This window comes from Aedes aegypti, chromosome 1 (assembly GCF_002204515.2).
Source record: "Aedes aegypti strain LVP_AGWG chromosome 1, AaegL5.0 Primary Assembly, whole genome shotgun sequence".
Taxonomy (NCBI): Eukaryota; Metazoa; Arthropoda; class Insecta; order Diptera; family Culicidae; genus Aedes; species Aedes aegypti.
In genome coordinates this window covers 144,605,838-144,620,527 of record NC_035107.1, presented here as the reverse complement: position 1 = coordinate 144,620,527, position 14,690 = coordinate 144,605,838, and the positions used below count along the sequence as shown (strand labels likewise).

At 39.9% G+C, this 14,690-nt stretch overlaps 1 protein-coding gene across 2 annotated transcripts in view; it reads right to left on the bottom strand.

The window, feature by feature from the left end:
* Positions 1-1,879: 1,879 nt before the first annotated feature.
* LOC5579301 (ceramide kinase) overlaps positions 1,880-14,690 on the bottom strand; it is a 66,899-nt gene continuing 54,088 nt past the window's right edge. For both annotated transcript variants that reach the window (XM_021849599.1, XM_021849606.1), the window contains 4 exons: positions 5,174-5,569; positions 4,719-5,101; positions 3,544-3,824; positions 1,880-2,690 (listed from right to left, as the gene is read on the bottom strand). In XM_021849599.1, the coding sequence (XP_021705291.1) occupies positions 2,582-2,690; positions 3,544-3,824; positions 4,719-5,101; positions 5,174-5,569 (1,169 nt within the window). In that variant the 3' untranslated portion in view covers positions 1,880-2,581. The remainder of the gene's footprint in view (positions 2,691-3,543; positions 3,825-4,718; positions 5,102-5,173; positions 5,570-14,690) is intronic.

Here is a 14,690-nt window from a genome sequence, read left to right as displayed (position 1 = left end):
ATGAAAGTGAGGAACAAAAGCGCTGTTCAGAATTTATGCAACATTTGATCATTACTTTATACAGCATATAATTTTGTTCAACAGCCACAGCTGTTGTTGAGCACTAGTTCAGCAGACATGTTTATTAATCGCCCAAAATTGTTTCTTGGGTATGGTTGCTAAGTATCCTTTGGTTACTTTGTGTTACCGCATTTGACGCTCAATTAGAATTGTTTTGCACGTCAAATGCAAACAGCAATACTCACCAAGGCACTTGGGCAGGTGAAGCTTCAGAAGTTCGCTAGTATGCTCGGTTTGGCCGGCGGTGATCGTTGAGGTGGAGTATGGACCGATGCACGAGTTTACTATTTGACTTTTTAGCGGTGTCGTGTTATTTAAGTGGCCATAGCAACGAGTGAATTCGGCACCATTCAAACGTCAAATTAGTGAACTCGTGCATGGACCAATGCACGAGTTCACTATGGACCGATGCACGAGTTTACTAATTTGACGTTTGAGCGGTGCCGAATTCACTCGTTGTCACGTAAATAACACGGCACCGATAAAACGTCAGATAGTGAAATCATGCATTGGTCCATTTTGACGTTTGAGCGGTGCCAAGTTCACGCGTTTCCATGGTCACATAAATAACACGGCACCGCTCAAACGTCAACGAGTGAACTCGTGCATTGCTCCATTGGTCCATGGACCAATGCACGAGTTCATTGATTTGACGTTTGAGCGGCGCTGAATTCACTCGTTGCTATGGTCACGTAAATAACACGACACCGCTAAAAAGTCAAATAGTGAACTCGTGCATCGGTCCATTGGAAGGAGCAACGATCGAGATGCTCTTACCAACAAGGCTGTGCTGTCAACTGTGCGCACATCAGGCAACACAGGAAAGCATCACCTACTGTGATGGTGAAAAGGTTTTTGAACGCGTCCAGCGCACCACTCATCACCAGGGTTGCCACATATACAAATTTATCTGCCTTCCCGAAGAAATACCGTAAGGTGGTTCCGGGGAGATGAGGGTCTGAGTCCAAGGGTCATGTCGATGCACTGTTCACCACTTGAGCAATTCTAAATGAATTGCTCATGCACAGTGCATAGGCTGGTTTTAGCGGGTCGTCGTTGGTGCGTCATCCCCGCATTCCCTGAGTTATCTTCTCAGGGGATCTGTTTGCAGATTTCCCCCTTGTAAAAAAAAAAAAATATATATATATATACAAATTTATCTGTATTTTACAGATTTTCTCGGATATTTTGAGACCAAGAATCTGTATAAACAGATTACAGATTATTTGGAAAAATATAGATATACAGATACTGTATACAGAATTCTGCCAAAATTATACACATTTATACAGATTTTAGGCAAAAATGAAAATACATTCTTTTGAAAACCTTAAAATTCAAGCTGAGATGTAACAGTTCTGCATTTTAGTTGCGAATGATTGATATTTCCTCACATTTGTTGTGTAATTCTTACTGATTATTCCAGTTCTCAGAGATACAGATTTAAAATACAGATTTTTTGCTCCAGGAAACAGTTATACAGATACTTCCAAGGAAAAATGCAGATTTTAATGTGGCAACCCTCACCGTTCTGATTCGCAAGTGAAAGCGCCATTGAAGTATGAACACCGTTTCTGAATTCATTCTCGTTTTATTTCTTTAATAAAGTTTATAAGTATTTCTATAGTATTCTCGTGCACTAGTTTCCGTGATTGAAAGACAAATTCCAATAGGATGGTGTCCTAGAGAAATCGAAAGAAGTATCACTGGATAAAATCCTGAAAAAAAATACTTTACTGTAATATATTTTCGCCATTGACGAGATTGTCACTAGGATTTTAGGGATGTGATATATACATAAAAAAAAAACAAAAGCAAGTTTATAAAACATAATCTGTTCTAAATTAACAGCCATCAGAAAAATACAACATAGATTTACAGTTAAGAATTCTCCCTAAACTACAGCCTAATAAATTATCGAAGAAGTACAACTCATTGAGTACACAAAATATTTTACGATTATGTCCCAGCCTAATCCCATGTTTAACGTATTACCGACCGTTTCCCGAAACCCAAAATCATGATACGGAACATCAATCCCTAGTGTTTCCGAAACCATTTAAAAAAAACTATCATCACATATCTAGAATGCAAGCCAAAATGCTATTCTTCTAACAACTATTTTTATTGTTTGTGTAAAGATACGTTCTACAGAAACATACACTCTCTACTTTGACTAAAGGTATATCGTTTTTTTTGTAATATAAATTGGAATGTCATAAGAGCTATATGTTTTGGAAATTTCCCTAACATAGCGTAGGATAGGTACCATGAAATACCATTTCGTTTTTAATACTAACTTGCAGCACTTTGGAAAATAGTTTTAAACTGTTTCATTAAATACTTTTGTCAGGACATGTGACGCTAAAGTAAAATGAGTCTAATAAGTTAAGATTTTCGTCTAATACCAATCACAGGCAGGGTTTGTTTAGTGTGTAACTAAAATCTTAAAAGCAATAGGGAATAACATTATAGAACTAGTAGAGCACAATCTTTTGCGACACAAACGAGTAGTAATCAGTTATTTACAGACACCGCAGCAGTTCAGAACTCCCGGGTCATTTTCCTTAGAACTAGTATCACTGCAACTGACACCCCGGCGAAACACGTTTATCAGTTGGCAATTGCATCTGAAAATGATGTGTAAAATATTAGAATGGCATTCGATTGCTCAATCAGTAAAAACTCAGGATAATCTTATTTTGCTAAAAATGCAATAATTTAATTTGTTCCTTACACTTCAAGGTAAACTTTTATTTAAAATTAAGGAGATTAGTTGTGCTAACACGCGCTTATTGTCTTTCCCTCTACTTGTTATGGCAGCCACAAATATGTGACTTTTTTCGTTATTTTACGAAGCTATTCAATCTTATATCTATTTCTCATGAATTTACTAGTTATATATGGATTTCACTTATTACAGATAAGCGATAACTATTTATAATAATACATTAAAGTTAGATTTCAGAATTATCGTATAAGGAATCCAATATGCTTGTAAGTTTGTACCTCAAATCCTACCAACAAAAAATATTGCAGGTTAATTTTACGAAATTGTTTTAACATCCTCACTGGGACAGAGCCTGCTTTTCAGCTAGTTTTGTTTTTCAATTATAAACCTTCCAATTAATAACAAAATTTTCGTAAAATTATGGTTATTTTTAAATTATGAATTTGAAACAAAAAGCGATCCGAGCATACAGGACTTCCCGTATGATTAGTAAATAATGAGAAATAGACATGAGATTGACTAGCTCAAAAAAATGCACGTATTTCTGACTGTCAGAAAAACTGGAGGGCGCAAAGGAGGGAGTCACCATGCCCTTGTTAGCACAACGTATACCTTTTATTTTTAAAGAAACAAAACAAAACATGTATATCTCTCCAAGCTATAGCATTTTAAGCATAAGAAGATTGTTCTGGGTATTTACGAATTAAATGAAAATCAGCTTAGATCCTTTTCTACGAAAACGCCATACTTACTCTACAATTATATTGGTATCCATCAGGATTTCTCCGTCACAATTCCACTTGGAAAGCAGTTTATTGTCCTCCTTCAAGCTCCCAGTAGCGGTACGGCCAGCAGTAACGGTCGAGTTCGCAATGTCATTCGTTGAGGCTGAGCTTGCCGACGTTGTACCGGTTTGGTCAAGCTCGTCATCGATCGCACCGTTATCATGACCGTGACCTTGGTAGGCACCCACGACGCGTCCCTTGAAGCTGAATTTCTTCGTTCGGTAGATCTCCACAAACGGTAAATCGCTCTGTTCAGCGGGACCGCACAACGCAGCGCAGCAAAGAGAAGAAGACAAAAGAAAAGATCAGACCACGCGATACGAATTTATGATTGAAATGGATAGGAATGTGATTTGCATGAAAACCAGTCTGGTAGAAAACGTGCAGAGCATTAGTGACAACGAGGAAACGAATCGTGCGCCTTTATTTGAATACATGCTTCTAATCAGTCGCGTGTATAGCACTATTAATTCCGTTAGGAAGATTTATTCCACTACCATGCTTCAGCACGTGTTCTACAGCAATTTCTTTCTCTTACAATTGGGTTTTTAATAATAACGCGAATTGATAGTTTTTTCTTAAATAAGTAACAAAGCTCTACTTTTGGGATATGTCTCAAATCACAATAAGGTACAGTGCAGTACCCTAATGGAACAGAAAGTAGATGAAGGGTAAATAGCAACAAAATGAGCCAGGTAGATCATTATCATTTTGAAGCGCAATTTATGTTATTAGTACCATGAATCATTTTTTCAGATAACAAACAAGCGGTAACCTGCCATACTATATACAAAGTGTCCGCATATTATCTTTGAAGGCATGCATCTTTGCAACTAAGATTAACAAAATAAGCATGCCTACATGGTTCTTGATTATCTTGATTTATTATATTCATAAGGAGTAAGTTTGACACATGATGTCAACTATTTATAAAACTGAGCTAAATATTTATAAGATTTGAACCAAATAATGCTCTACTTCCGCCTATCTTAAACCCAAGATGATAACATCAAACAATAATTGGACAAGTTTTGATAATAAATTATATATTGAAAGAGCTGCCTATTAATCATTTTTCCGTAAATCAGGCCGGTATCACGCATGTTTTTCAGTAAATTTACTTAAAGTAACGTTAAACTTACGATTTTTTTCGTCTTCGAGGACATTGCCAGGAGCAACCGGATATTGTTGAAGAAGGAAGTATGCCGCACCAATATCAGGTCCAGATAGCCATCGCCCAGATGACAGTACGGATTGAATCCCTGAGGACTACGAGAGCATGCACAAGAAATATTAGCACCATTGACCATAAGGAACTTTCCACTGACGGTAACTTTTTGGGTATCACAGTCGATTGGATTGCCGCTCTTTGCGGACGCATCCAGACAGCGTTGACAATTCTCCAAACATCGCACGCCATCGTGCGGGTTGTTCCGCTCAACCCGCTCATCATCGATCACCTCGTTCTCCACGTGGATGGTAATGTCCCCAGAATAGCCACGATTTCGGAAGAATTTTTTGGCCCCTTCAAAAGATATCATGTTATTATTGTACAATCGATTAATAAGTCATTCACAATATTTGAAATCAAACTCACCCGAGTAATCGTACCGTTTAGGACCCATCCATCGATAGTTCTCACTTTCTAATGTAACATCGCCAAGAAATCCGTACGATAAAACGCTGGCATACAGTTTGAGCAATTGGGGTCGCCTTTTAGCTTGAGTTACCTTCGTAGATCCGGCGAGAGTATTATCGGATCCTTTCGAATCATCACCGTTTTGAATTCCACCGCCGCCACTATCATCACTGTTGCGATACACACTGGAAATATCAAGCCCATGTGTTTGGCCAAGTATGATGTGAAGGATCGAAGTTTTGATATCAGTCGTGCCGTTCAAGCAATATGCCACCGTATCGGTACTACCAGCCGGAATGATCCCGATCGGAATACTGGGCTTAGGTAAGTAGGGTGGTTGGTTGATGTCCATTCCTGAAAGAGTGTTTAGTGGATTTAGAGCAATGATGCATATATTTTTTTAAATATCTTTCTATATAAAAAAAAATATGTACATCTCAGTAATCGTTGGTAAATGGTGGGCATGGCGCACTATTGGTACTCCGCGTACATGAAGGAATAAAATAGGCCCCTTTGTGTGGTCCTTAGCCTCCTACCCAACAACTCATATCCCTGACTCCTTGCTCCTTGTGGTAAAGATGGTATGCTTGTATGCTAGACGAGCGCTTTACCAACTAAGCTACCAAGCCACTTGGTGACCCAATAACTGAGTTGATTACAAGTTTAGAATTCAAATCCCCACAGATCACGCAGACCCTTTTCATAACCCACATCCATCCATCTCATTTTACTACACACTAGTTCTAGCATAGTTCTATCAGAAGCTCAACGCATCCCGCAACGGCTTCTTTCCGCGAGCCGAGATGTGCAGGGATAAGGATGGGAGCATTTTGACGGACGAGCGTGAGGTGATCGAAAGGTGTAAGCAGCACTTCAACGAGCACCTGAATGGCGCTAATAGCACAGGCAAGATAGCGGAGGAAATGCCTTCTGCGGAGGATGGAAACCAACCAACCCCCACTTTCAGGGAGATTAAGGATGCCATTCACCAGCTCAAGAACAATAAAGCTGCTGGTAAGGATGGTATCGGAGCTGAACTCATAAAGATGGGTACATTTGTCTGCACCGGCTGATAGGCACAATCTGGGAAACAGAACAGCTACCGGTAATATGCCCCATCTACAAGAAAGGCGACAAGTTAGATTGTGAGAACTTTCGAGCGATCACAATTCTAAATGCGGCCTTCAAAGTATTATCCCAGGTCATATTCCGTCACCTGTCACCTGTAGTAAACGAGTTCGTGGGAAGTTATCGAGCCGGCTTCGTTGACGGTCGATCGACAACGGACCAGATCTTTACTGTACGGCAAATCCTCTAAAAATGTCGTGAATACCAGGTACCGTACACCCCCGCTAATTTGAACAGTACCTCATGCAAACCATCGGGGTTCATTTTTAATTTGAACTTCTAGTCACCCTACGATCAACAGAAAATCGTACTTCTTGTTATTGACGATTGCACGATTTTTTAGATTCTAATGAAATTTTGCATGTGCTACAGACAATTTGCACACTCACTAACATCAGCAGGCGTATGCCTCGAAAGCTATTTATGACGTTTCAAAATAATTCCAAGCAATGAAATAGATTGCATGAAAACTACTTTTTAGCTATGTTCATTAGAAAGTAACCACCATTGGTATAGAAAAGTGTCTACCGTATTGCCAGCTACACCCCACAAACGAACTTCATTTCCCTTGTCCCTTTTCCTGGGTTCTTAAAATCGCGAACGAAGATATTATCTGATGATCCACAATGATAGCATCATCTAAATCGTCTTCGGAATCATAGCCGTTTCCGCAGATGCAGGACGTAATCGATTAGCAATTCAGCATTCCTCCTAGCGGAAGAACTTTTAGCAACTTGATTCTCGTCGCCGTCCAACGGCTCACCCAACTATTTCACGTTGAGGATCGAACTTAACTCGACATCTAGAGGTATACCGGGTATACATTCTGCACAAGCCATTGTATCTTTCTTTGGGTGCATATCTGGCAATGTGCGGATTGCATTCCTGGACCGAGTATATTTAGTTCATCAGTTGAAATGTTATGCTAATCATTCTCCAAATCAAAACAAAGATGAAAAAAGTTAGTATCAAAGCATGCTGTCAAATTCTAAAGTACGTGGATGTGTGAGGTGTGCAAATGTTCACTGTGCAAATATTTTCTGCACAGTAGTCTAATAAGGTGCAAAATGCTCAATACCCTTTTGGCTGTTTTGTTTTGATTCTGCGTTCCATTTCTCTTTACTCCGTTCCATGAGCTGAATGACGTTTGAACCATTTTTAATCTGAACAATGTGCAAATTAGCGGGGTACAAATTAAAAAGTGTTCGGATTAAATGTGGTCAAACCAACGGGGGTACCAACGCCAGTGATGCATTTGAACGCGTTCCAGTTCAATGTGTTTAACGGAGTGATCAAGTAGGCTTGCTCATTGTTCAGTTCAAAAATTTGAACTCTAGTGAGCAGAAAATTGAACGCAGATTGTTCTGACAGGATTCACGGCATCTTACCGTACTAAAGTTGTTTAAAATGTGCTCAAAGCAAGACGTAATATATTTTATTTATAATTAAATTGAATTTGCTATTGATTCAGGAAATCTTTACCTGGTAAAACCTAAATCTATGCTTTTATTATCATTGTAGTGCATTGAGATTTGAACGGGGCGTTCGAGTTCAGCAGTGTGTTCTAGCTCGGGAGTTCACTGTGTACTGCGTTCTCGAGCAAAATTTGAACTTGCTCCGTTCAGTTTTGGCTCGGGTTCAGTTCAAAATGCATCACTGCCCAACGCATCACCTTTTCATCGATTTCATGGCGGCATACGACAGTATCGACCGCGAAGAGCTATGGAAAATCATGGACGAGAACAGCTTTCCCGGGAAGCTCACGAGACTGATAAGAGCGACGATGGGAGGTGTGCAAAATTATGTGAAGGTTTCAGGCGAACACTCCAGTTCGTTTGGATCCCGCCGGGGACTACGACAAGGTGATGGAATTTCGTGCTTGTTGTTCAGTATTGCGCTAGAAGGTGTTATGCGGAGAGCCGGGGTACGATTTTTGCGAGATCCAGCCAATTTGTTTGCTTCGCGGATGATATGGACATCGTTGGCCGAACATTTGAAAAGGTGGCAGACCTGTACACCCGGCGTGGAGCGCAGCGAGCTAGGTGGACGGATCAAGTGCGTATCGATTTGGCGAGCGTGGGGCAGAACCGAGGATGGAGAGATGCGGCCACGATCCGAGTAGTGTGGCGTGAAATTGTTGATTCAGTGTTATCTATCTAGATGTTAACTAAATAAAAAATATTCTAGCGATTACAAGTTTTGGCTTCTTCTTTCCACAACGAAAAAAGAGTGAGCTTCTTTTACGTAAGTGTTCACCGATTCGCTATACGCAAACAATAGTGCAGATTTCAGTTCACACGTTGCTATCTTTATCTTGGAGGAGAATGACATCTGACCTAATTAAACACATTGCTAAACAACATTTATAAACGTATTAAAAGTCGATAACCATGAAAATCACTTTACTCCTAAAAGAACAGCCTATGAGCAAAAGAAGGAAAAATCTTTTATGAAAATTTAAGCAAGTGTAATTCAAACAATCGTTTCATCAGTATAACTACAAAGAACTGCCAATGTTTTAAAGAAGGCGAAATTACACAGAGAAATATTAGCTACATTATTGCCGATAGTGATGAAACCTCGAAAGAATAGCCTATATTTAAAAGAAGGACAAATTTCTGGTGAAATCATTAAAGACACTCGAAATCCTAGCACACCGTTGGTAACCCAGACGCAAATCAACCATCGGAGAGCGCTGCCATAGTAAACGCGTTTTGCGACGCGTGCGAGTGTGCGAGCCCGCAAAGCAGTATATCAAGGGCTCATTCACAAATGTCATAAGGGGTCATGCACAAATTACATCACGCTCCAAGGGGGGGGGGGGGTCGAGCCAAGCGTGACAAGCCTTACAAAATTTTCAAGGGACTCATACAAAAAGTGTGACAAAGGGGGGGGAGGAGGTGGTCGAAAAAGTTGAAATATAGCGTGACATAATTTGTGTACCATCCCTAACGCTGAAGGGGGTGGGTGGGTGTTCTTGATATGTTACAGTGCATACAAAATTTGAAAAATATTCATACAAATTGCGTTACGAGGGGGTGGATGGGTGTCGAAAAAGGTCATTTTTGGCGTTATGAAATTTGTGAATAAACCCCAACATTGGGAAATCCTTTTGATCGCAACGCGTTCGCGCACGCACACGCGTTACTATGGCCGCACCGTTAGAGTCTTGCGCGGCTTAGTGTCTTGTTCTGAATTAATGGGTCAATTTCATCGTTCTCTTAGAGCACTTATATAGTGACAAACATGACGTCTCGTCACATCATACAAATAAACAAATTAATTAGTTATTGGGCCACATTCAGCGTTGAGGCAATTTGATTTTTTTGTTTGCAATTCGGCCAAACGACCCGTTCTGTCAGATGGCATTCGGTCAAATGGCGTTCGGCCAAATGGCCGGACACCTGTAAATCTAAGATTCATTGAATGTTTCTACAGTAGATCCAGTACCCATAAACGGTAAGAGCAAGAAACTGCTTCTTGTTTAAAATGCATGTGTAGTGGCGCAACGTCGAAAAGGGGCTCGAGCGCTGCTGTGCACACTAAAAAATCCTAAATATTACTGATGATTTATTTGGAAAACCTGACATAATGATAGATGACATAAATGTAATGAAGACATATATTTACGTCATTAAAATGGTTCATGGTTCTTTTAAAATTCCGTCACTGTAAATTACTTTTAATTTTGAGCGTAGTAATTTTCAGTGCAATCATTTCATTTATTTAGTTAACATCTACACAGATAACACTGAATCAACAATTTCACGCCACAATACTCGGTTCGTGGCCGCATCTCTCCATCCTCGGTTCTGCCCCACGCTCGCCAAATCGATACGCACTTGATCCGCCCACCTAGCTCGCTGCGCTCCACGCCTTCTTGTACCAACCGGATCCGAAGCGAACACCATCTTTGCAGGGTTGCTGTCCGGCATTCTTGCAACATGCCCTGCCCATCGTATCCTTCCAGCTTTGGCCACCTTCTGGATACTGGGTTCGCCGTAGAGTTGGGCGAGCTCGTGGATCATCCTTCACCGCCACACACCGTTCTCCTGCACACCGCCGAAGATCGTCCTAAGCACCCGACGTTCGAAAACTCCAAGTGCTTGCAAGTCCTCCTCGAGCATCGTCCACGTTTCATGCCCGTAGAGGACTACCGGCCTTATGAGCGTTTTGTACATGGTACATTTGGTGCGGGCGTGAATCTTTTTTGACCGCAGCTTCTTCTGGAGGCCATAGTAGGCCCGACTTCCACTGATTTCAGTGCAATCGTTTGTTTTTTAAACTAGCCACTTACTTTTCAGTGTACAATGACATAAAATTACACGTCCCAACACCTAAACGCCAGCCGCAAAGCGAAGGGGCATAAGTAAAATGTCCGTCGTTTGCGCAGGGTGAGTTTGAGTGCTTGAGTGTAAGAATGAAAATAGTATGCAAATTCTGCGGAATATTCGCAGAAAACGTCGAGTTTTTGATAAAACACATGCGGTTGCATAAGAAAGAATCGAAGTTTGAGTGCCCATTCGAAAATTGTGTTGTTTTTTTTTCAAATCCTTCGCCGTGTTTGTCCAACACATCCGGCAGCGCCATATTGGACGAAAAAACAGTGTTGAAGTGGAATGTCCAATCATGGATTGTGAATTCATGTCTTCGGACTTCAAACGGATCACCAAACATGTTGTGAAACATATTTCGGAAGGACATCCGGTGTTCTGTCCTCTGAAGTGCCGAACCGGAAAACCGTTCGCGACACCCAACTCGTTGAGAATCCACAACATGTATTTTCACCGCATTGGAGTTCCTCGCAACCTTTCTAGACCGGATGTGTCCCAGCCGAAATATGGGTCGACCGATCAGGTGTGTGCTCCACATCCGGAAGTGACAGTGTGCAACACATATGTTGAAGATGTAGGAAAAGCTGACCAAGAAGAGAAGACCGAGATAGAACAACGGGTTGAGCTGAACAGCAACTTTGAGATGGTGATCGGATCCTTGCTCCTGAAACTGTTATCGAAGAACCATGTCACCGACGTAGTGATTCAAGAAATAGTAGATGCTATGGATGAGGCGCTAACGATAGAAAAACAATTTCAAAATTTCAAATGCAAAAGTTTTGCAAGTGAAAACAGTTTGTCAGCAGAAGTCACCGGAAAGTTGATAAACTCGATGTGCTCAGATAACTTGCAGAACAATCTCTTTGGACCTAAGGGAAAATTTCGATCAAGTTACACAAGGAAAAAGTTTTTTCGTGAAAATTTTGCTTATGTTTCACCTGTGCAAATATTGTTGCAAAGAGATGGTGACCACAACAGCTGTTTTTATTATTATGTTCCCATATTGCAAACTCTTACTTCTATGTTGAATGACGAAAAGATATATGACGCAATATTTCGCGAAAAATTGTCTGTTCCCCATCACATGACCGATTATACAGATGGTCTTAAGTATAAGAACAGCGGTTTCTTCGGTAGAAAGACGTTGAATCTGTTTTTCTACCAAGATGCAGCAGAAGTAGTGGTCAATACAGTGGGGAATGCAACTGGCCGACACAAGCTTGAATGTTGGTACATGGTAGTAGGTAATTTGGATCCCCACTTGCGATGTCTAACGGATAATATTCAATTAGTTTTGCTATGCAAAACAAAGGATTTTGCTTATTTTGGCACCGACGCAATTCTAAGAAGACTAGTTGAGGATCTAAAAACGCTTGAAAATTCTGGAATTATCGTTAATGGAGGAGGTTATGAAGAAAGAATTTACGGTTCAACCTTGGAGCTCATCAACTGGCAGAACTCACTGAAAACTTTTCTAGGAGTTCCTATTTTTGCCGTTTCTGTTACGTTCAGTATCAGTCGTTCAAAGAAAACTGTTTTATGTTGGCTGAACCAAGAACATCGCAATCCAGCAGTCAGGATATCCAGATCATCATTTGCAACCCATCAGAGATACCATATCGTGGAGTAAAGGCGCCTTGCATCCTCAACGAACTTACGTACTTCAACATGTTTCACTATGGATCTGCTCCTTGCATCGCCCTTGACCTATTCGAGGGGTGAGTCAACAGTGATTTATTTTTGATTTTCAAAAAACTTGTTAAGTCAAAATCCATATCCACTAACTACTTGCAAGCTAAAATTAATGCTATATTCAAGAAACTGAAAATCAAGACTAAAATAGCTTTGGACTTTTCGAGAAAAAGTAAAACTATCAAAGCTAAAGCCTGCGACATCTGGCATATTGTGCAAATAATCCCTTTCTTGTTTATTAAAACTACTGTGGACTACAATATTCCAGAGATGTTGATGTTATTGTTGATTAAACAAATAACTGACATCATAACATCGCCTGTTATTTCGAAAGACCACGTACAGTTACTTGCAGTACTGATAAGAGAATATTTAGAATTCAGGTCAGAAAACTTTGAAGCCCCATTGAAACCAAAACACCACTTCACAATGCATTACCCCCATCTCATTCTATGGCTGGGCCCATTGATGAGCTATTGTACTTTGTTCTGTGAACGAAAGCACTGTTTTTTCAAAAGAGCTTTGCGTAGTACACTAAACTTTAAGAATGTGGTTAAGTTTTGCGCTGAACATCACCAATATTACCAAGGTTTGCTCAACACTAAAAACAATAGATTTGAAAAAAAAAAATTGTTGCTGAAAAATATCTGGAATCATCTGCATTTCTGCCGTGCTCAACAACCGATCTACTAGGAAAATCAGGTCATCTGCATGATCAGAACTTATATGCCGAAGAAGCTGTCTATTGCGGACATGACTATAAGAAAGGACAATTCTTGTTTCTGAGTCACGATGAATACGGTGAAGTATTTTTCGTTTTAAAAATACAGTTGTTGATTTTCGAGCCAAAAACCAACAATCTATATATCTTCGGAGAAAAGCAAGCCGTGAAAAACATCCATGAGAAAGGTTTACTTGTGGTTCAACGCGAAGTATTAGACACTGAAGTGAAGAGCATAGAGACCTTCATAGATCTCACCCCACTTGAGACTTACATTGAAAGCAGTAAGGAATACCTGTTCATTAAACACACGATACCGTTGATAAACTAGCTCGCAGAAAACCATGGAATCTATCGCAATTTACAAAATATGCGACTCAACCCGACTACGACGCTTTATCATACCCTCTTATGGAACCCTAGCAAGTTTGTTGGAACAAGGTATGTATTTTAACTGTTTATTGAAAAAGCAAATTTTGTATGTATAATTATCAATTAGGTTCAATAACGCTGGTGAAAAACATAACTCAAATATTGACCGAACAAGACGGATGCCGAATAACCACGGATTTGGTTTGAATGTGTTTAAAGATAACCTTCTTATGCTTCTGGAAGCAGAAGAAATGTGGATGCCTGTCGAAGCTTTGAACCCCGCAAGCGATAAAACCGGAATGCAAACTGATGGTAAGTCACCCTATTTATTTGATAATGGTAGTTTAAACTGATCATGCCCAACTCTATTTATACAATTTTCATAGTTCTGTACATGTTGTTCAACTCTCACAAAAAGCAAAGCTAAATGATTCTGTTCGATCGTTTGGACAAATTTACTAAACAGCATTTCCCAAACTTGGTTTTCGCGACCACCAATCGTCTTTTCAGCTCACTTTCCATTCTCTATACATGGTTCTGAAAGGCCGGGTGATCACAAAAGCGAAGTTTCGAATATGATGAATAGAAAAATGTACTAACTAGAAATACTCACCTGAGGAATACCCGTGTTGTTGCAACATTTACTTCTTAATGGTTTCGCAAAAAGCCTGGTTCTCAGCCTCATTTTCCTATAGCACATCCATAGAGCTTAGCGTTATGCTAGACACTACTGAGAATCAAATCTCATCACTACCAGGTTGGTTTCAATATATAGTCGCGCAGCTGATTTGATAAGTATGATGTTTACACCCTTATCCAAGCTCACGCTTGAGTTTTGTTCTGGGATATGTAAAAAAAGTCACTTTATAAAGCATTGCAGATGTTGTGTAAGCGTACAGCGCCTTCATCGTTTACACCTTTCGTTGTGAACAGAGAAATCCGCTTTTAAAACTACTGGTATTAGAGCACATAACGATAAATTAAAAGCACAAATATTGATATAGTAATTGAACATTATTTCATGAAAATTAGGGTTTCACATTGTAATAATTTCATTGAATACTGCTTTACAAAATTTTGCTTCTAATTGTTTACACTGGCAGACTGGACTAAGAAACTGATTCAAAATGAGTCAAAGTTACTCTCTTAAAAAATTAACTAAATAATAAATCAATTATTTACATTGCAAGTAACTTTGAGATGATGATGAATCGAAGCTAAAACACAA